General features: G+C 45.4%; 1 protein-coding gene across 1 annotated transcript in view; it reads left to right on the top strand.

The window, feature by feature from the left end:
* Positions 1-3,999: 3,999 nt before the first annotated feature.
* The window catches only part of Fam171a1 (family with sequence similarity 171 member A1), a 102,227-nt gene continuing 84,395 nt past the window's right edge, over positions 4,000-21,831 (top strand). Inside the window, exon 1 of the mRNA XM_048367580.1 lies at positions 4,000-4,191. Coding sequence (XP_048223537.1) covers positions 4,095-4,191 — 97 coding nt within the window. The 5' untranslated portion in view covers positions 4,000-4,094. The remainder of the gene's footprint in view (positions 4,192-21,831) is intronic.

The raw sequence follows: 21,831 nt of genomic DNA, 5'->3' as shown, positions 1-21,831 counted from the left end.
TACTCCCTCTCAAGTTTCACCCCCTCCCCTGCAGTTGCCAAGTGGGTGTTGGAGAATCAGAACAGGAGAAAAAGGTAAAATGTTTTCTTTTATTCCTGTAAATGATAAGTCTGATTATTTAATTCTTGCACAATGCTGGATAGATGACTTGAAAATGGATTTATTTGAGTGGTAGAGTAGAATTTGTGCTTGCTTAGCTTCCCACCCAAGGAACTAACTGGAAAATAATCCTATGATGAGACAATGCTCCTTGGGGCTCCGGCTGTTCTTGGCTTGAAGATTTCCTTGCAGAATGTACTGTGCAAAGTATTTAACCTGTTTTCCCAGATGCATCTGCAAAATGAGATGGGGACGGTGGCTCAGAAACTATTTATATAAGCTGCAGTCTGTAAGTACATCAACTTCTAAATCAAGATGTTATCCAGGAAACGTTGTTGCAAAGACAGTAACTGCCACCATCATACCTAAGTGTTTCCAGTTTGGACTGTGGCCCCAAACTTGATTTAATGTTTATTAAGACTTCTAGAGCCAAAAAGTTCTAGAATTTTGAATGCTAAGGTCACAAACACCAGTGATTTGGGTGGGCAATAAGGACTTTGAAAAATAGTATAGAAAATAATTTTTATTTTCTTTTGGAAACTGTATTTGTGAAATAACAGGGAAACTCATAAAGAGTAATAAAAAGCAGTTTAGAAACCCTGGGTGTTGGTGGCTCACTCTGTAATCCTAGCTGATTTCAGGAAGCAGAAATCTAATGATCTCAGCCAGCCCTGGCCAAAAACAAAAAAGTCTGCGAGACTTTGTTTACAATTAACCAGCAAAAAGCAAGTGATAGAGTGGTGGCCTTGAGCAAAATAAGCTGAGCAAGAACTTGGGGTCCTGGGCTGGTAATGTGGCCAAGTGGTAGAGTGCTTGCCTTGTATACATAAAGCCCTGGGTTCGATTCCTCAGTACCACATATATAGAAAAAAGCTAGAAGGGGCACTGTGGCTCAAGTGGTAGAGTGCTAGCCTTGAGCATAAAGAAACCAGGGACAGTGCTCAGGCCCTGAGTTCAAGCCCCAAGACTAACAACAACAACAACAACAACAACAAACTTGAAGTCCTGAGTACAAGCCCCAATGTCTTATATGCATGCGTATACTCACACATGGACACAAGTAGTTCAGAGAAATCCTGGATACCCATCTCTCCCACCAACAGCTTCTGTAACTATGATACATTATCATAGCCAGGAAACTGACATGGGCACTATACTGTTAACTAGATTCAGACCTCACTGGGATTAGAACAGCTTATTAAAACAATCTGGACTGCTGCTGGACCTAAGAAGTCATTGGCATTCCATTTCTTCTTGGAGGTATAAGGAATTTGAACTGGCTATCATCAAACCTGTATATTTGGGGGAAATTTATTTCATCATTAACCCCTAGTTTTTCATCTATAAAACAGAAATACCAAGTAAACTGTTAGGAGGAGAGGTCCCTAAAAACAGTGAGGGGCCTATATTAGGATCCCCCAAGTTCTAGTTTCCTTCATTCTTAGTTTCTAGAGCTGTGAAGGAGACCCAGATACTCTCCTTGCACTCAGCATGGTTCTTGACTCATACTATTTTCTTCAACCGTATCCTGTCTCTTGTAAGTCCACACCTCCATCAGGACTTCCTGAAAGGTTTTCCAGTGAGAAGTTTCAGCTCTGAGATAGATGCACTGGCTTAATGCCTGTCCTTTTAAAAAGCAGACTTCTGATCAAGAAAAAGGCATTCCTGTTCCACGAAGTCATCTTCTACCCAAACATCTAGCTGGATTCGGTGTGTTTGTGTGCTGGCACCAAGCTAGAGTTGAACACCTAGTAGTATGGCTTTGAACTTGGGATCAGACTAAAGGAATCGGGCAGCCCTTCTTCACGAAGGCTTCCTGTATACTCGAAATATACCTGTGCAGTTACACTATTGCAGAGATTGTAGCCTGCTCTTGGGAATGGCTATAAAACTGAAATGGGTTCCTCTCTCCTAGTTTTAATTGTAGATCACAATAATTTGCCTAGGATAGGCCAACTGAGCAAGTGCCATGCTTCATTCCCTTTTTGGTATAGTACCTGCCATTGCCTTAATAAAAATGCAGTCATGACTGTCTTTGGCCTGGTGTTCTAGAAGCAGACTCCAAGGTTGGAGAATCACAGGACAGCGGTGGGGTGGAGACAGATGGGTGGACATGATGACTTTATGAATAGAGGAAGATGGACAGGAAATCCAGGTGGGATGAGGCCATCCCTACCTTCAGGGAAGTGTGTTGGGGTAGGGGTGGGGGGGATGTGGAAAGCATCCTCTTTTCTTACAATCTTGGTTCTTTCGCTGACCAGCTGGGTGCTTTGGGACAAGGCCTCTGTTTTCTCATCCGTGCATTGGAATAAGATGCTTACCTTTTACACGATCTGTTGTGAGTCATTGCTTAATTAAACCTTGGGTCCTTGGAACTTTCCTGGACATTTCTGTTCCCTTTATGCAAAATCAGATATCCCTTCCTGGATGCTTGATCTCCTGCCCTATCTGATCAGGTTCCTCATAGTCCAGCTTCCCTTGCCAATGTTGATAACCCTAGACTGCCTAAAACAGGAATCCTATTAGGCAATTTTAACCAAAATTGTCACCCTCCAGCCATAATGTGTCTGCTTATTTTCCAACCACCCTTTCCTCCAGTTCTTCCTTACTTGGTCAGAGTAGAGCCCAATCGATCACCCACCCTACTAGATCCCACTGATGTCAAGTCCTATCACCTACATTAACAGTCCTGCATGATGTCTCACTCACAGATTTCATTGAGCATTGTTTCTTTACCAAGACAAAACCAAGGTAGAAAATATAGATGAAGAATACCACCCAGGGCTTTCAAAAATGAAAATATCCTCTCTGCCTTAATGCCTTCCCAACCACCATTCAGCCTGCTGCTGCTCCTCTGGCCGAGCCCAAGTACTGAGGTCTTCCGGCAGTCTGTTCAGATTTAGGGGTTCGGCTCCGCATTGGCCTTCAGCATTGGGTGTCGCATTCACCCCTGGGGTACATGGCAGGGCTGGGGCACATACAGCAGCTGCAAGATGGGAGGAAACCCATCTCCAGACTGCACGGCTCCCGCGGCCCGCAGGTAACCAGGTGTGTCACCAAGGTGTCACTAACTGGGCTTCCGGTGTTCCCTGCAGGAGGTGGTCTGTGGGGGGGGGGGGGGTGAGGAACTGGGGCGTGTGGAGTGGGGGAGTAGAGGCATGGGGGTGTGCATGGAGAGTGGGGTCTAGAAGCATGGAGCACGTGGAGTGAGGGGTAGGGGCCTGAGGCGCGCCACATGGGGGCCAAGGGCATAGGGCACGTGGAGTGGGGACCAAAGGATGTGGAGATATGGGGGGTCTAATGGCATGGGGGGTTAGGGGCATGGGGCTGTCCCTGAGGTCACGTGTGTGGGGCACGTAGCGTGGGGGCCAAGGGCGTGGGGCACACAGAGTAGGGGCGGAAGGGCATGAGACGTGCGGAGTGGGGTCTAGGGGCATGGGGCACGCGGCGTGGGGGCCACGAGCGTGGAACGCACAGAGTGGAGGCCCAGGGGTGTGGGGCATGCAGAGTGAGGGCTGAGGCGTGTGGGTCTAGGGTTGTGGGGTGCGCAGCGTGGGGGGGGCCAAGGGCACGAGGCGTGGGGCGAGCGGCGTGGGGGACTCGTGGCGTGGGACACGCGGAGTGAGGGCCAGGGGCGCGGGGCGTGGGGGGCCCCCCGGGGCGTGAGGCGGGGAGAGCCTGCGGCGGGGCGGCCGCCAGGTGGCACCACGGGCCCGGGGCGCGGGCGCTCGGCGGGCGCGGGGCGGCGCGGCGCGGGGCGGGGCAGGAAGGGGTTAAGGCGCCGGCGGAGCGGCGGCGGCTGGGGCTCTGCGGGGAAGCCCGGCGCGGGGCGCGGCGGAGGGAGCGGCGGGGGCCGCGGGGCCAATCGGGCGGCGGGCCCGGCGCGCGCGGAGCCAGCACCATGGAGGGAGGCGCGGCGCCCGGCCGCCCGTGACGCGCCCCTGCCCGGCCCGCTGCTGGCGAGCCCGAGCCGCCCGCGGCCCCGCGGCGCGGAGATGAACAGGTCCGCGGCGCTGCTGCTCTGCTTGCTGGGCTGCCACGTCTGGAAGGCGGTGACCAAGACGCTGCGGGAGCCCGGCGCCGGAGCCCAAGGTCGGTGGGCGGCGGCGGGGCCGGGGGGCTTTGTGTGGCGCTGGGCCTGGCGCGGCGGCGGCGGCGGCGGCGGGAGGCTCGGGGGCCGCGTGGTGCCGGCGGCCTCTGTCCACCCCGCGGCACCGGAGTGGGCTGTGCGGGGTCGCCGGGCCTCGGGCCGGGCTCCCGAGGGGGCGGGGACGCGGGGCCCCGCGGGGCCGAGGCTCCCGGAGGGGGGAACCGGGGATGGGGCGGGCAGGGCTGCGCGCGGCCCCAGATGCCGTGACCGCTGCGGACGTGGGGTCAGGACGCCCCCCGGGTTCTCCCCTTTATGCGGTGACACCGACGCGACACGCGGCTGCAGCCCGGCGGCCCAGGGCCGGCGCCACCGCGCCGCGCTCCGGGCCCGGGGACTCGGGTCCCGGGAGCCCCGCACCGAGGCTGCGCTCGGCCCTTTTGTTATGGCATGAAAGGGGCGGCCGCCGCCCCGGGGTGCCCCCCACGCACCCTGCACCCCTGGACATTTCCATCAGCCCACTGCAGTTGAGGAAAGTTTCGGGGTCTCCCCTCACCCCCCACCCCATCCCACGTCTTTTACAGATCTTTAGGGATTTTTTTTCACAGTGGCCCAGGAACCAGCCCGAGAGGAGAACGAATCGCAGCTGGGAGGCCCTGAGCACTTAGAATAATTATTATTAATAATAATAATATCAACCATTTCTGGGTCCATATGTCGTCAGCTCGTGCCTTTTGTCTAATCTTTGGCCTCTGTGAATCTGCTTTTCAGCCACGAGAGTATAACGTGGTCCATACTGAGAATGGCCACCAGATTTTTATTTTAAAGGAAATTTTAAAAAATTATGATTTATTTGGGAAGAATTCTGGGGCTTCCTTAGCGTCCACGAATGGAGACAAAAATCCTGTCCTCTCGCTGGTTTTGGGGGCCGAGGCCCACGGATGAGCATCCAGTCCATCTCCGCGCCTAGCTGGCCTCTGGGAGCTCGTACCTTGCCATGTAGAACCCCTAGATCCAGCCCCAGAAGGCGTGTGCCCTGCAAAGTTGGCCTTGCACACTGAACAGGAGCCTCTCAGCGTCCCCCCCCCCACCCTCGCCCCCCCCCCGGTTGGGAGGTTGTATCTGGGAGGGGAGGGGGGCTCCATCAGCAATCTGGGTTTCATTTGTTATCTACATGTTGAATTAAAGGCTTTTCATATCCACCTGACTCCCTCCCTGCCAGCTCCTAAATGCATGGCTGCTTCTGCAGTTAGCGGTAGAATGGGATCGTTATGCACTGAGTAGAAATTTAGGACTGTATGTTGTGGAGGGGGAGGGCATTGACAAGATATAGAAAGACCCCCATATCTTCTCTCACAGGGAAATGGATGTTTGTGACATTAGCTCATCATTTCTACCCTACTGCCTTTTTGAATCATCTATTTGTGAATGATATTTGTACCTCAATGAGGCCATTATTTTCAGCGTAGGTTGATTTTTTTCATTCTGTATTTGAAATAGCAATATATGGAAATACTGAGTTCTTGCACTTATAAGGCATGGCTTCAATTAAAAAAAAAAATCGTGTGTGTGTGAATCCTACTTGGGTTAAGTCTTAAGGCCACGTTTTGCTGAACTCTTGCTGCCAAACCCCCAGAAATGGAAAAAATGGAATATTCCATGAAGTGGAAGAGAAATGGTCAACCTATAAGAAAATGTATGCCTTCTCCACGAGTCTCTTAGTATGTGGCATGCTTTCAGTAGAAGATCCAGTATCTTGGAATACTCTTCTGGGATTATTTCCTTGATTGGTTATTTAGAATAAGGATAGCTTTCTAAGGCATTGCACCCAGCAGCTCAGCAATCAGTCTTAGTCCCTGGCATCTGCATTTTGAGCTAGCATATAGTTAAAAGAGTGGGCTATTTTTCTGACATTTGAGGTCACCTTGAACCCATTGAATCCTTCAAAGCATTTTGACATTTAATCGTTCTCCATATTCTGTCTGACACAGATCTTAAATTGGTGGTTTCAGTGGAGGCAAATGCTATGTCCGATTTAAGTTGAAGATACTTAATGAGTGTACTATAAACTAACTTGGGATATTCTTACTGGCGTGTATTTTAAGAAGAAACGCTCAATGTTTACTTCTTTTGAAATCTGATTTGTAAGAGTTTTGCTTTTCTTACGGAAGCCAACTTGAATCATAACTTTGAACAAACATTGTACACAACACATTGTACAATAGGGCTTGGAAATTACTTGGGTGAAACTCAAACATAAGGATCATACACTAGGATTCCCAGGACTAAGTGACTTCTTTTTTATTAAACAGAGCTTTATTGTAACATCTGGAAAAACTAACATCTGCAAATTTTCCTGGCATTCCTTTGCTATTTATATATTCAAGATAAAACTTAAGGGTTGGCTGCAGAGTCGCTGTGAATCTGCAAAGTGATTTGCGATGCAACAGTTAATTAGTTGCCATGCAAACGGGAACCAGCTCTCTAATATGATTGGGTGTTTTTATTAAGTGTTTCGTTTGAGTTGTTCCAAAGCATTGATAGGTGCCTTTTTTTGTGTTGTGTGTGTGTGTGTGTAAATTATACAGGAAGTGTTATTCAAAGTGTCAACCAACTCTGACTTTGTGCCTCCTACAAAACCTGCACTGAGGTGACTGTGGAGGGAAGAGTGCCTCCCCAGAGAGGGCGGGAAGCTGTGCACATGTACTCCATCGGGAGGTAATTGTGAAACCCAACACTGTCTCAGTTCCAAGAGAAAGGTCAGCATTAGCTGAAGGGTTTCCTACTCAGGCACAGAGTGTATGATCTTTATTTTGTTGCTTTTATCTAAGAGTAAGGTGTTCTGCAATGCCATGCTAACTTTCCAGTCACATCTCAGAAAAGCAATAATCTGTCACAGCATTTGAGTGAATGGTGGGCTACCTCTCATCTTTTGAAGACATCTATTCCTGGCTAGACTCAGACTTCACTGATGGTGAAGTGATGGGTTCTCAGGAGGATTCATCAGCAAGCTGACATTGTATTATGAACATAGCTATTTTTTGTTCGTTTGTTTGTATTTGTGGTGCTGGAAATGTAATCCCAGACCTTTTGCATTCTCTGTGTGTGTGTGTGTATGTGTGTGAGTATGTATGTGTGTGTGTGTGCGCGCACACACACACACACACACACACACAGGTGCTGGTCCTAGGGCTTAACTCAAGGCCCGGGCATTGCCTCTGCACTTTTGTGCTCAGCTTCACTTAATTAAGAGACTCACATGCTTTCCTGCCTGAGCTGGCTTTGAACCACTGTCTTCAGATCTCAGCCTCCCTGAGTTGCTAGGATTGCAGGCATGAACCACCTGTGCCGAGGCTTCCTTTCACATTCTTGAATCTCAGGAAGTGCCCTACCCCTGAGTGACATTCCTACTCCCCCATACAACTCAGGCTCTCAAATCCTGGGAGCCTGGGGGACTTGGTTGGGTTGGAAGATTGGATTGGGCCTTGGGCTTCATCACTAGGCATCAGTGGACACCTCCCCATTACCAAGCGCACTGTTTTTTTTCCATATGAGGTCAGTGGGCTGTGACTTCTCTTTTGTTCATATTCTCCCCCTCTAGTCTGCTCTGTTCCCTCCAGAGTTGACATTTCCATCTGGAGGGAGAACTTGGTAGCCTTCCAAACCCTTGCCCGGAGCAACTTTCAGAAGTCTTTGCTTGCTTTCAAGCTTTGCTCTAGATTTTGTCAACACAAAGTATTAGTTACCTTTCTGTCACTCTAAGGAAGTCCTGAGATGACCACCTTCTATGGAGGAAAAAGTTAGTTTGACTCCTGGCTGCAGAACTGTGCACCTCAGGGCCAGAAGCGAAAGAGAGCTTGTGTCTATAGCAAAGCCCCTCCCCTCAGCCCACTAGGCTGTGATTCTATCAGTGGAGTAATCCGCTGTTGGATTCATCCATCAAGACCCAATCTCAGGCTGGGGATGTGGCCTAGTGGCAAGAGTGCTTGCCTCTTATACATGAAGCCCTGGGTTCGATTCCCCAGCACCACATATATAGAAAACGGCCAGAAGGGGCGCTGTGGCTCAAGTGGCAGAGTGCTAGCCTTGAGCAAAAAGAAGCCAGGGACAGTGCTCAGGCCCTGAGTCCAAGCCCCGGGACTGGCAAAAAAAAAAAAAGACCCAATCTCATCCTGAAGGCCCCACTTCTGAGCACTGGGGACACGCTTTAATAGATGAGAAGAGCACATTGCAGATCCAGACTGTAATAAACAAACTATTAGTGACTACACCATAGGAGGGAGTTCTGCTCTGATGTCACTGTAGGTGAAGGGTCCCCTCCTCTGCTTGAATGAAGATCTAGTGGTCTCAGAGCCTCAGCCCACTTTTGGACAAATGAGTCCCTCCAGCTCCAGGGCTGAGAAGAAGCAACAGCACTGCCCTGGTACAAGAATACAGGAAAAGTGAAATCATTACTCTCTGTCAATTTCCATCTCATTGGAAGCAAAAGAATGAAGGTCACTGGAGCCCAGAAAGAAGAGAGGAGTGTTATTGGGCTGAGCTGATGAGGTTGTTCTGGTGATTTACTGGAATGTGGGACTCAAAACTATCTGACTCTGGGAAGGGAAAGAAGATGGACGCGTCACAAGTCATCGCCCCAGGAGCTGAACTCAGGAATGGAGACAAGCAGGAACCTTCTTCATTTCTGGATTGGAGTTCACACATGAATAAGTAATGAAGGGAGAGAATCACTTAGTTGGAGAACTTGAAACCCCCATGTCTTTATCTCTCTCCATTTTAGCTTTGACCCAGGCTTTCTTCCATGGTGTCTCCCTTCACACACCATCTTATTCACAGTTCTCCTTTGCAGAAAAGTGTTCAGCGTTTTCCAAAGTTTGAAGACTAAATTACTAAATGCATCCTTTCTAGCCTCTCTGGTTTTCCTCAGTTACACTTCTCCTTGCTTTACTGTCAATTCCTCATGCATTTAAATGGCCTTCTGTAGCAGAGTGTTCCTTTATCGTCCCCTAGCTGTGACCATACAGTCTCTGCTTATTTAGAAGTCCTCTCTCTTCTTGTTTTACAACCTAGTTGGAAAATAAATGGGAAGATAAATGAACAGAATAAAGAGAATCTCACTAAAGGGCCCGTAGTGTAATTAGGCAAGAGTCTCTGGAGTAAGATAAAACGAACTAATCTTTGTGTGACTACAAGTCCAGCTATTCGTTGTCTTCAAGATTTTTTTCTAGATAGTTCTAGGATATATCCATAGAAGTTTGGTTAAGGAGAGCAAGAGCTTGCTGTATACTGTGTCCTGTAAGTTAGACCAAAGAGGTCCTTCTGTTTATCTTTCAGAAACATTTGGAGTGGTAGCAGCCTAGGTTCAATGCCAGTGTGATTTCCATTGTAGAGGAGGCTCCGAATAGGAAGGACAGAGGCAACTAGGTAGATTGTGTAATCTGCTTGGGAAGATAAGCTTATCAAACATGAAGTTCATGTATTTAGGGCCAAGGATTGATAACGAACACCTGTCATCTCAACTACGCTGGAGGTGTGGGTAGGAAGATAATGATCCAAGGCTGGCCCTGGGCAAAAAACATTTGTCTCTATCTGAAAAATAATGAAAGCAAATATGGCTGCTGTTCAGTAGTAGATCCCTTACCTAGCAACGCACAAGACCTTTCATTCCAACCCCAGTATCTATTAAATGATCATCTCGCTCTTGTCTCCTCTCCTCCCTCTCCCCTCTCCCTTCTTCTCTCTCTCTTTCACACACATTTGTATTGAGTACTATGAGCCCATAAAATATAAAAAAAACACCCTGAAGTATGGAAAATGGCAAGATCTTTCTGGAATCATGGGAAGTCGCAAATGGCCTAGGAAAAAAAAATTTTTAAGATACTTCGTAAAAAATATAGAATTTATGAAAGATTGTTTTGTTGTATTATTTTGCTTGTCTGATTACAAGGAGGGAAAGCTTTCTGTGGGGGGGGGGGTTGTAGGACTTGAACTCAGGGCTTGGGCTCTGTCCCTGCACCTCTTTGTGCTCCAGGCTAGCACTCCACCACTTGAGCCACAGTGGCATTGCCACTTCCGGTTTTTGAGTGGTTAATTGGAGATAAGAGTCTCGGGGGGTCTTTTCTGCCTGGGCTGACTTCAAACTACAATCCTCAGACTTCAGCCTCTGCCTCCTGAGTTGCTAGGCTTACAGATGTGAGCTATCAGCACCCAGCTGGAAAAGCACATTTTGGTGAAGGACACATTTTCCAAGTCAAGTGAACATTTTCATTTGCTTAGACTATTTTCCCTTGAGCTTAAAATTTGAATAGGAAATGGTTGAGTTTTTTAGGAGGAGCCGGTAATGTAACTTTGGCAGTGCTGAATGATAGATATCGATCCCTATGGTTAAAGCTATCCTCAAGCCAGGCGCCAGGTGTTCATGCCTGTAATCCTAGTGACTCAGAAGATTAAGGTCTGAGAATCATGGTTCAAAGCCACCACAGGCAGGAAAGTCCTTGAGACTCGTTATCTCCAATTAGTCACTGGAGCGTTGGCTCAACTATTAGAGTGTTACCCTTGAGCAAAAAAGCTGAAGGACAGTACCAGACCCCACATTGGAGCCCAGGACTGGTGTAGGTGCACACATGTGTGCATTCACGCACAGAGCCATAAAGTGACTCATGTTAGTAAGACCTCGGATCTTGAAGCCAGAAGTAGCCTCAGGTTCATGACCTTCCTCTTAATCCTTATGTGTTAGAGCATTACTGAGATTTGGTTCGTCCCCACCACAACCCCAACTTCCATCTCTCTACCTGGAGAGAAAGGTCAGTGGCAACTGTTTTCTAACAAGAGAATTCTGTTTTCTTAACAAGAGAATTAAAAACACACGTATTTTGGATCTTAATAGTTTATCATTAATAACATTTGTTATTTACTTATATTGTCATTGATCGTTATCATTTATTATTAATAATACTTTAATTCATATTTGGATGAGGACTTTCCTGGGCCCTTCAGCAGTTGCTTTCCTATAAGATAAAAGTAAAAGGAGCTTGCAAAATGTAGGTGAATGTTTAAATTGTGAATAAACTTAAAAAAGAAACAGCCCTCTGTCCCAGTAGCTATGGCAGTAACAAAGTTGCAGAATGGGATGGGTTAATTTTGGTTTTACATCAGTGGGGAAAAGAAGACTTAAGATCTTCAAACAGTCATCAAATAAAGGGTGAGTAGAAACATGACTTGGTTGCCCAAATCACCAGAGCCATGGTGGGCTGCCCTGCTGCAGGAAAGGTTCTAGAAAGTGAGTAAAGCCGTGATCCTGCTGGGTCATGATCAGGCCTGGCTGCACTCGGACAATTGTCGCTAGCAGATTTCACGTTTCTCTTCACCCTGCTGGACACATTTCCAAGGAAAGTTTGAGATGGGATCTCTGGAGACCATCTGTCTCCCCCTCCTGTCCCATGGTGGACTAACAGGCGTCTGCTCTCTGTCCTCCTGTTGACACCCTTCCAGACGTTTAGCAGATGGACAACCCCTAGAATTACTTTCAAGGGATAATACACGTTCACTAGGTAGCTCATGAAAGATAGTCCAGGCGCAACGAACCTTTGGTTGAGAGGAAAGAAACATGAAGACACAGAACTTAAGATCCTTCAAGGGCCATTGTGCGCATTTGATTTCCTATTGCAGCCTTAAATTACCACCACACTCCTTGGTTTCAGTTATGCATGATTTTTTTTTGCCTGTCCTGGACTTGAACTCAGGGCTTGGATGCTGTCCCTGAGCTTCTGTGTGCTCCAGGCTAGTGCTCTACCAATGGAGCCAAAGTGCCGCTCCTGAGTAGTTTGTTGAAGATAAGAGTCTCACAGCCTTTTCTGCTTGGGCTGGCTTGGAACTGCCATCCTCAGATCGCAACCTCCTGAGTAGCTAGGGTTACAGGTGGGAGCCTGTCCCGGTTTCCATGGGAGCTGAAGTGTGAGCACAGCGTGGCTTCACATGGCCTGAATCAAAGCATCAGCCAAGCCCTCTTCCTTTTTAGAAGCTCTAAGGACAAATCCATTCCCAAACCCATTGGCATTGTCAGAATGCTGGGCCTTGCACATAAAGGGCCAAGTCTCTGTCACTTTGCTGTCTTAGCTCCATAAAGCCTCCAAGGTCTTTGTCACCCACTCTTTTTCATTGCCAAGCCAAGACAGCACATGGAAGTTATCTGGTTTGTTGCTTTGCTCTAGCATGCGTTTAAGGGCCCCTGTTATTAGACTGGACTGGGCTAGCCCCAGGGGGCAGCAGTCCCGGGGAGGCTGACCTCCCTGCCACTGGAAACACCAAGGATTGGGGAGGAGATTGCTCTGTATTGTCATCTCTTCAATTCTCCAGAAGTATTCCAGGCAAGTGTCTTCCTGACTTAACTTTGCATGCATGATACATAAGGAAAACTTGTATTATCAAAAGGTGTATGTTGAAGTGTTGTATTTGAGTGTTTACCTTTTGAGAACCTAACACTGACATTAACTTAGATGCCTGTGATTTCTTAAATTCTTTTGGTGGTAAATATTTATGACAGCTTTGTTATGCTTGATAATACATCACAGAGACATAATAGGGACAGGTATTCTCCTAGACATGGAAAAAAATAACGTAGCAGCTAGGTAGCGTGTTGGGTGCTTGTAATCTTGTGAGTAACTTGCTGGATTACTTAATCTTCATGTCAATCCTAAGAGGTAAAAACATCGTTCTCATTTTATAGAAGAGGAATGTAGGATGCAGAGACACCCAAGCCAGTCAGTCATGGGCAGAGTTCCTTTGGGTTATAGCAGAACATGGACCTTTACCTCTAACCGCTTTGTGACTTGGAGGGTTGAATCACAACATCACACAATTGTGATCACCATGATAATTTACCAGTATAAATAAGGGAAGACAACACTGTCCCCTTGGTTTTGGTCCCTACTTACTTTTGACCTCAGAAAATGACCTTAAGCAGATATTTGCTGAGCGTCTCCTGAGATCTAAGCTTGGTCCTGGGTACTATGTGGGATCCAGGTGTGTTGAAGAGATAGGAAGCACACAACCAGTAACTCTTTTTTTTTTTTTTCAAATTTTTATTATCAAACTGATGTACAGAGAGGTTACAGTTTCATACGTTAGGCATTGGATACATTTCTTGTACTGTTTGTTACCTCGTCCCTCATTCCCCCCTCCCTCCTCCCCCTTTCCCTTTCCCCCCATGAGGTGTTTAGTTCACTTACACCAAACAGTTTTGCAAGTATTGCTTTTGTAGTAGTTTGTCTTTTTTTTACCCTGTGTCTCTCGATTTTGGTATTCCTTTTCAATTTCCTAGTTCTAATACCAGTATACCCGGTTTCCAATATACTCAGATAAGATTACAGAGATAATGTAGATACAACCACAGGAAGGTGATACAAGAACATCATCAATAGTAGAAGCTACACATATACATGGGACATTGAAAGTAGTTACAACTGTGATATAACAATCGTTTCCATAACATGGAGTTCATTTCACTTAGCATCATCTTATGTGATCATAAGGGTATAACTATTGGGCTCTTGTGATCCTCTGCTGTGACTTGCCTAAACCTGTGCTAATTATTCCCAATAAGGGAGACCATAGAGTCCATGTCTCTTTGGGTCTGGCTCACTTCACTTAGTATAATTTTTGCCAAGTCCTTCCATTTCCTTACAAATGGGGCAATGTCATTCTTTTTGATAGAGGCATAAAATTCCATTGTGTATATGTACCACATTTTCCTGATCCATTCGTATACTGAGGGGCATCTGGGTTGGTTCCAGATTCTCCCTATGACAAATTGTGCTGCGATGAACATTGTTGTGCTGGTGGCTTTACTATGATTTTGTTTGTGGTTTTTGAATAGATACCCAAAAGTGGGGCTACTGGGTCATAGGGGAGTTCTATATTTAGCCTTCTGAGGAATCTCCATACTGTTTGCTAGAGTGGCTAAACCAGTTTACATTCCCACCAACAATGAAGTAGGGTTCCCTTTTGGCCATATCCCCTCCAACAATTGTTATTGTTAGTTTTCTTGATGTATGACATTCTTACTGGGGTGAGATGGAATCTCAATGTTGTTTTGATTTGCATTTCTTTTGTGGCCAGTGATGAGAGCACTTTTTCATATGTCTCTTGGCCATTCTCATTTCCTCATCAGAGAAGTCTCTTTGTAAGTCTTTAGCCCACTTGATGAGGGGGCTATTGGTTCTTTGCGGTTTTGTTTTGGAGGAAGGTAATTTTTTTAGTTCTGCATATATTTTAGATATGAGGCCTTTGTCCGTTGAATGGCCGGTAAAGATCTTCTCCCAGTCTGTGGGCCAGTAACTCTTATAAGCTCCTAAGTGAGGGCTAAAGACCAGGGTAGGATTTGGGGGTACATTCAGCTGGGGTTAGGGAGTTCTGTTGTTTGTCAAACTGTTTACACACTTGGGAAATGTGCTTGGACCCAGCATTTGGGGAGGAGGGGGTTGGGATGGATAGCACCCCTCCCCCCCCAAAAAAGCTGCAGGGTGTAATTGGTTTCACAAAGCATAATGAGGTGCCTTTTTCTCTTTTTGGCATGAAAGGGGGATTTTATTTGCTCTGAAGTAAGTATGAAATATTAGAGGTTTTTTTTTATTTGAACTTATTAGCAAAAGTTTAATCTTTTTCTCTCTTAAAAAAAGCTCTCTTTTTTTGCTTGTACAATGATCCAAAAAATTAACTGTTAGAAAAACCAGTTGTATTGAATTGTAACTATATTTTTTTCTAAATTGTTTCATGAAAATGTCATACCAAAATAAATGGAATTTTACAGTAAATACCCATATATATATATAGCAGTTAGATTCCATAATTAACATCTTACTGTATACCTGGCTTTATTACTTATCTATCCATTTATTCAGCTTTCTATCCATCCATGAATTATTTTGATGCATTTTAAAGGATGTCTCAGGAGCCAATGTCTTTTCTTTCAAGTACTTCAGTATGAATATCATTAGTGTTCAATGCTTATTTTTCTTTTTTATATGTATTTTTTTATTATCAAACTGAATTACAGAGAGGTTACAGTTTCATACATTAGGCATTGGATACATTTCTTGTACTGTTTGTTACCTTGTCCCTCATACCCCCATCCCCCATCCCCTTTCCCTTCCCCCCCGCCATGAGGTGTTCAGTTCATTTACACCAAACAGTTTTGCAAGTATTGCTTTTGTAGTTGTTTGTCTTTTTTTTACCCTGTGTCTCTCAATTTTGGTATTCCCTTTCAATTTCCTAGTTCTAATACCAGTATACATGGTTTCCAATATACTCAGATAAGATACAGAGATAGTGTAGGCACAACCACAGGAAGATGATACAAGAAGATCATCAATAATAGAAGCTACAGTTACATATGGCACGTTGAAAGTAGTTACAACTGTGATATAACAATCGTTTCCATAACATGGAGTTCATTTCACTTAGCATCATCTTTTGTGTTCATAAGGGTATAGCTTTTGGGCTCCTGTGATCCTCTGCTGTGACTTGCCTAAACCTGTGCTAATTATTCCCTATAAGGGAGACCATAGAGTCCATGTTTCTTTGGGTCTGGCTCACTTCACTTAGTATAACTTTTTTCAATGCTTATTTCAATGCTTATTCTCTTAGAAAAATTTACATACAAGGAAATACACAAATTATGTCAACATTTGCATACACCTGTGCAACCCAAAACCTTTATCAATGTTTATTGCTGTCATTACAGTAAGTTAATCTGTCCCTCACCTGAGCAAACTCTGCCTCTTCTTTATGAGCAACATAAGGACAAACACAGTTCTGATTAGTTGTTTGTTGCTGCTGGTGGTGGTTCCAGAACTTTCTTTAAAGGGAATTGGACAGAATATTCTCTGATGTCTTTTAACCACCGTGTCACTTGATTGAGTTCTGTCCTTGGTATGGCTTGTTCTAAGTATTGTGGTTTCTTTTTGTTGCTTTTTGTTTACACATTTTTGATGGATGGGCTCTGAAGTTATTTCTCGATTCGACTCTCTATAAATATAGTTCCTGTGAACATTTTTTTGCAAATTCTTCCATGCACGGATTTTTTTCATTGCTTTGTAGAAAATACCTAGAAGGTAATAATACCTGCGTGGGTAAGTGGCTGGTTGCATAAGAAACTACTAGAACCTTTTCAAGACGGGTTATCTCTTTCTCTACTGCCATCAGAACATACAACGTTTTTCTCTTGGTGGTGTTCATCCTGTTAGCCATTTGGAAGACAGATTTATTTGTATATATGTGTATAGATAGAAATATGTTGTATGAATAGTTTGCTTTACAGCTATAAATGGCATGGGTTTTTGAAGAATGTTGGTGCATTTTTAGAAACCCAAATCGGTTTCACTACTATGCTTTATGTTGATTTCCAACAGTGCCTCAACACAAGCTCTTATTTTTCTTTGATATGTTGTTATTCCGACCCTACTACCAAGTGGCCCTGGTGGCAATCCCATGTGACCATGTAGAACCATGTTAGTGCATGCCCATCATCTAATCTAAGCTCCCGTGGGGCTGTGCATACGTGTATGTGCACCTGCATGGGCCTGAACCAGAGGTGGAGAGGGGACAGGAGGGAAGAGAAAGTACCTGATATCTGCATGGTACAGATGCTGAATTTAAAGTGACTTGTGGCTATGTCCACCAGCTCCTGGCTCACTGCTGCCCTGTAAGTAGAGTTGTCCCCACCCACCCACCCCCTTTGCCTTTTCTGGCTTCGTTGAACTCTTTGTAGGCAGATGGAATTGGTGGCAGAAACAGTCCTTCTGTTGTGTATATTAGAGGTTTTATAAAAGGAGAGATGAGCCAGGTACCAGTGGCTCACACCTATAATCCTAGCTACTCAGGAAAATGAGATCCCAGGATCAAGGTTTGAAGCCAGCTCAAGCAGGAAAGTCCATGAGTCTCTTACCTCCAATTAACCACCAAAAGGCTGGAAGTAGAGTTGTGACTCTAGCCTTCAGCAAGAAATAACTCCAGGTCAGCATCTAGCCCCTGAATTGAAGCCCCAAAATTGGCACCAAAGAAAGAAGAGAGGAGAGAGGGAGAAAGAGAGAGACAGAGACGAGAAAAGGGAAGAATAATAATAAAAGGAGGGGTGGATTTTTTTAAAGCTCAGAATATTTCCTTGCTTCTGGGCTCAGGTGTTCTGGGCTCAGGTGATACATCGTTGAGTCTCATTTCTATTCACTTGGGGTTTAAAGTAACAGAAAGCCATACCCTGGTAGTTACTGATTGCTCTGCCATTGTGTCAGTATTCCTAATATTGATAAACTCTGTGGCTATTCCCATTTAGGAAAACAAAACAGTGTTAGAGATATGCAAAGTCCCTTTCTCCAGATATTGTAATAATTCCTTAAGGATGGCACAGAAGAAATGACTTGTATTTCATGGCACTTGATTTTTAATACATTCCTAGCAATATAATTCTCCAGAGGCTTGAGGTGATGGGCTTTTGGGGTGGCACCTTTTGAGTCAAGCTTTTCCATTTCTTGCTCAGCTGGTGAATCTCCTCTGTTACCTACCATCTGCTCTCCTTGTTTTTTTTCACACATGCGCAATGAGGCATCTGGCTAAGGGATAGAAAAGTCAATGCATGCAATGGGTGAGGATGGCGCAGTCTGGTCAAGTTGGAGGCCCATCTGCCTGAGCACAGTGAGCCCTTTCAATAATCTGCTGAGCTCTCCCAGCCCTGCCCTGGGGGAGCCTGGCAGTCCATGTGTCCAAATGTCACTAAAAAGTTACATCTCCTTCCTATACCCAGTATATCTCTATACAATGTAGAATTGCATGGATACATTTGTTGCCTTTAACTAAAAGACTGTGAGAGAAATTAAACTGGGTTGGTGACCTTTTAGCTCCTTTATCTCAGGTTTGTTTTTCTTTTCTTTTCTTTTGTTCCCCTGCTAGTTGGAGCTTGAACTCTAGATCTGAGCACCTTCCCTGAGATTTTGTACTCAAGGCTAGCACTCTACTACTTGAACCACAGTGCCACTTCTGATTTTTTTGTGCCTCATTGAAGATAAGTGTCTCGCAGACTTTTCTGCCCAGGCTGGCTTCAAACTGCGATCCTCAGATCTCAGCCTCCTGAGTAGCTAGGCATTATAGACATGAGCCACCAGTGCCCAACATCTTTATCTATTGGCAGAGCAAACTATTCCAAACAGCTTTGCTTGATTTGATTTGGTCTATCTGTTTATTTTATTTTTTTCGAGTTTTGCTTCAAACTCTACATCCTCCCTCCTCTGCTTGCCCGGTACTGGCCTGCTTTTAATGTACACTGTATGTTTTTCGTTGGGATTGATTCTTATGCTACAATCAGTTGGGTTTAAAGCTGATGAAATGATCTCCCCCTCTTCTTTTTGAAAGCTTTATATTGCCATCTTGAACCTCATTTGCCTCTTTTTAAATTTGAAAGTGAAATCACGGCGCATGCAGTCCTGATGGTTCGCTCAGCATCTCGATGGAAATCTGTTAGCTGCTGTCTTCAATATTAAACCTGGCCATTCTAAATTAATGCTGATGGGGTGGGATTGGGAGAGGTGGGGGGAGTAATGAAAAGGGGAGACAATGATCAAGATGCATTGTACTCATAAACTGACATGTTAAATTGAAACCCCTCTGTACAACTACTTGGAGATAATAAAAATAAAAGAAGAATCACCAAATTAATGCATGTGGCAGAATGCTTTAGATACTAAGTAAATGACAGAGGAGTTACTGTCAGATCAGGAGTATCATTTCTATGCACACATGTGATCAGCAACAGTTATTAATTGAAGTAAACCTGTTCACATCTTCCTGTGTTTTTTTTTTTCTTGGCTTTCTCTTTTTTCTCCTGTTGTTGTTGGCAGTACTGGGGGTTTAAACTTGGTGCTGAGCTTGCCTAACCTTTGCTCTACCGCTAGCCCTGTTTCATTCTGGTTATTTTGGCTTTTTTGCCAGTCCTGGAACTTGAACTCAGGGCCTGAGCACTGTCCCTGGCTTCTTTTTGCTCAAGGCTAGCACTCTGCCACTTGAGCCACAGTGCCACTTCCTTCTTTTTCTGTATATGTGGTGCTGGGGAATCGAACCCAGGGCTTCATGTATATGAGGCAAGCACTCTATCACTAGGCCATATTCCCAGCCCCTCATCCTGGTTATTTTTTCAGGGGAGGTCTTGAGTTTTTCCTGGATTGTGATTCATCTATTTTATACTTCCCATCGGAGTAAATGGCAGACATGTGCTGCTGTGCCCAACTTCTCCCTTGAAGGTGAAGTCTCTGGATCATCTTTTCTGGTGTGTTATATTAGAGCCACAGTCCTTCCAGTCTCAGCCTCCCATAGAGCTAGGATGTCCAGCTCCTGGTTGAAAAGGGCTTTCATATGTACGGAGACTGGTCTCGTACTACCATCTTCTTGGTCTCAGCCTCCAAGGAGCTAGAATTACAGGTGTGAGCTAGTGGTACCTGACATGTATTTCCCATTTTAAATTCAAACTCCTTGGAGCCCACAAGGGAGAGGGCTGGCAAAGATGAAGGTAGTTATTGAGCCCTCTTTATTCATCCATCTGTCCATCTACCCTTCTACCCTTTGAATGTATAGTACCATTATTATAAATGTGCATGGTCCTTCGTAGATTTTCAGGTGCTTTCAGATCCATTATCTGTTTAGCTGCTCATACTCCTGAGAGATATTCAGAGAAGACTTTTTTTATATCAGTCCTGGGACTTGAATCTCCAGGCTTGGACACTGTCCCTGAACTTTTCTGCTTAAAGCTGGCACTCTACTACTTGATCCACAGCTCTACTTTGAGCTTCTTGGTGGTTAATTGGAGATTTTAAAAAAAAATTCTCATAGACTTTCCTGTCTGGGCTAGCTTCAAACCACAATCCTCAGGTCTCAGCTTCCTGAATAGCTAGGATAACAGACATGAGCCATCAGTGCCTGACTTGCAATATTTGTTTTTATCCTTGAAAATAAAAAAAAAAAGTGACTCCTTGAGCATGGTGCAGCTTGCAGATGGCGATCACACCGAGCACCCCTTCCGTGTCCTCTTGCTCGGTCTCTGTTGCTAATGTACGGGTTCCTGCTGTTTGGTGGTGATTTCTGCACAGGGACACTGATCCCAGCCACCCCTTTCCTGGGCAGCGGTTCTCACAGCTCCCAGGCACAGCTGGCCGTGTAGTGAATGTTAGCAGTCGCTTGGTACGGTCCCTGTTCTGGGGATGCAAAGAATTAGCACCTCTCCTCTGCTTTCAAGGAACTGAAGCTCTCCTGGGAGAAGCAAAGAGTAAAAAGGAAATGGAAATAAATTCAGCCCAGTGGAGTAGGTAAGAGAACATTGGCAAGAAGAGAAGGCAGGGAGGGTGGCCTGGGGGAGGGGCTTGCCCGTGGGGGTAGCACTGCAGAGGTAATCACACTGAGAGGGAGTGCAACTCTCTTTCCCAGACCACCCTGCTCTTGGTGTGGATTGTAGAACCTTCTGGCATGACAAGGAGTCATGACATCACCCACAGCCAAGTGCCCACATAGGAAACATTTGGACAAAAGGAGGGGAGGGCTCTTATTTGTGGGATTTGTTTTTCTTTTGGTGCTGGTCCTGGGGCTTGTACTTGGGGCTGTCCTGAACTTCTTTTGCTCAAGGCTAGTGTTCTACCACTTGAACCACAACTCCATTTCTGGCTGTTTTGGTGATTACTTGGAGACAAGAGTCTCATGGGTTTTTCTTCCGGGGCTGGCTTCACACCACTGTCCTCAGAGCTCAGGATTACAGGCATGAGCTACTACATCTTCTGTTTTTTGCAAAATTGCCTGTTGCAGAGCTTCCCAGTAAACTCTGTGAGTTGGGATTGTTCTTCTAAGCCAGGAAATTGCTTCTAGGTCTGATCCAGCTTTTTTCCTCAAATAATTATACATCTCCTTTCTCCACTTGGTCTTATTTGATTGATTAATCTTCAGCTAGATATTCCAACATCACAAGGGTCTGCCTTTCTCATGAAAGCTTTCCTCCACCCCAGCCACCTCTGCTAATCTCATATAATTTATTTAGGATGCAATTCATTGTCCTTGTGACTGGTCTCTTTTCTTGCTTTCCTTATTCTTGTTTGTGGGTTTTTTTCCCCCAATTAAGTTCACTGAAACATATCCATATTCCAACAGGTGAAAGCGACAAAAAGTTCAACCTCTTAAAAAAAAAAAAAAAAAAACCTCTGAGGAAGAGAGAAATTATGAAGATTGTTGAGCAGGACTACCTAACGATCTTAGTTTCTATAAGGGTTATCAAATGCGCACTGTGTGTCTTTCCAAATCGTAGATGTGCTCACCATTAGAAAGCTGATGTGCAGTATCTGAGTGATGGAGTAGGAATGGTTTTGTTCCCAGATGGGGATGGGAGGGGGGCAGTCCCTCTAGCCATTCTGAGTAGGATGCTGAGGTAGCTAAGTGCTGAGGAGCCGCCTCTGGTTCATCAGGAGTGAATGCGCCACTCTCTTCCTTCCCTTCCTTTGCCCTGGCAGGAAGTGAAAGAGAGAAGATGGATGGGGGCAGGGAGAACCTGTTTAAGTGCCATTCACCTATTCACCAAGGAGCCCCCTCCTGTTGGTCAGGCAGTATAGAAACAGACATGTGATCTG

This window comes from Perognathus longimembris, chromosome 18, assembly GCF_023159225.1.
Source record: "Perognathus longimembris pacificus isolate PPM17 chromosome 18, ASM2315922v1, whole genome shotgun sequence".
Classification (NCBI taxonomy): Eukaryota; Metazoa; Chordata; class Mammalia; order Rodentia; family Heteromyidae; genus Perognathus; species Perognathus longimembris.
The sequence above is the reverse complement of the archived record's forward strand: the minus strand, read 5'-3'. Positions and strand labels throughout refer to the sequence as shown.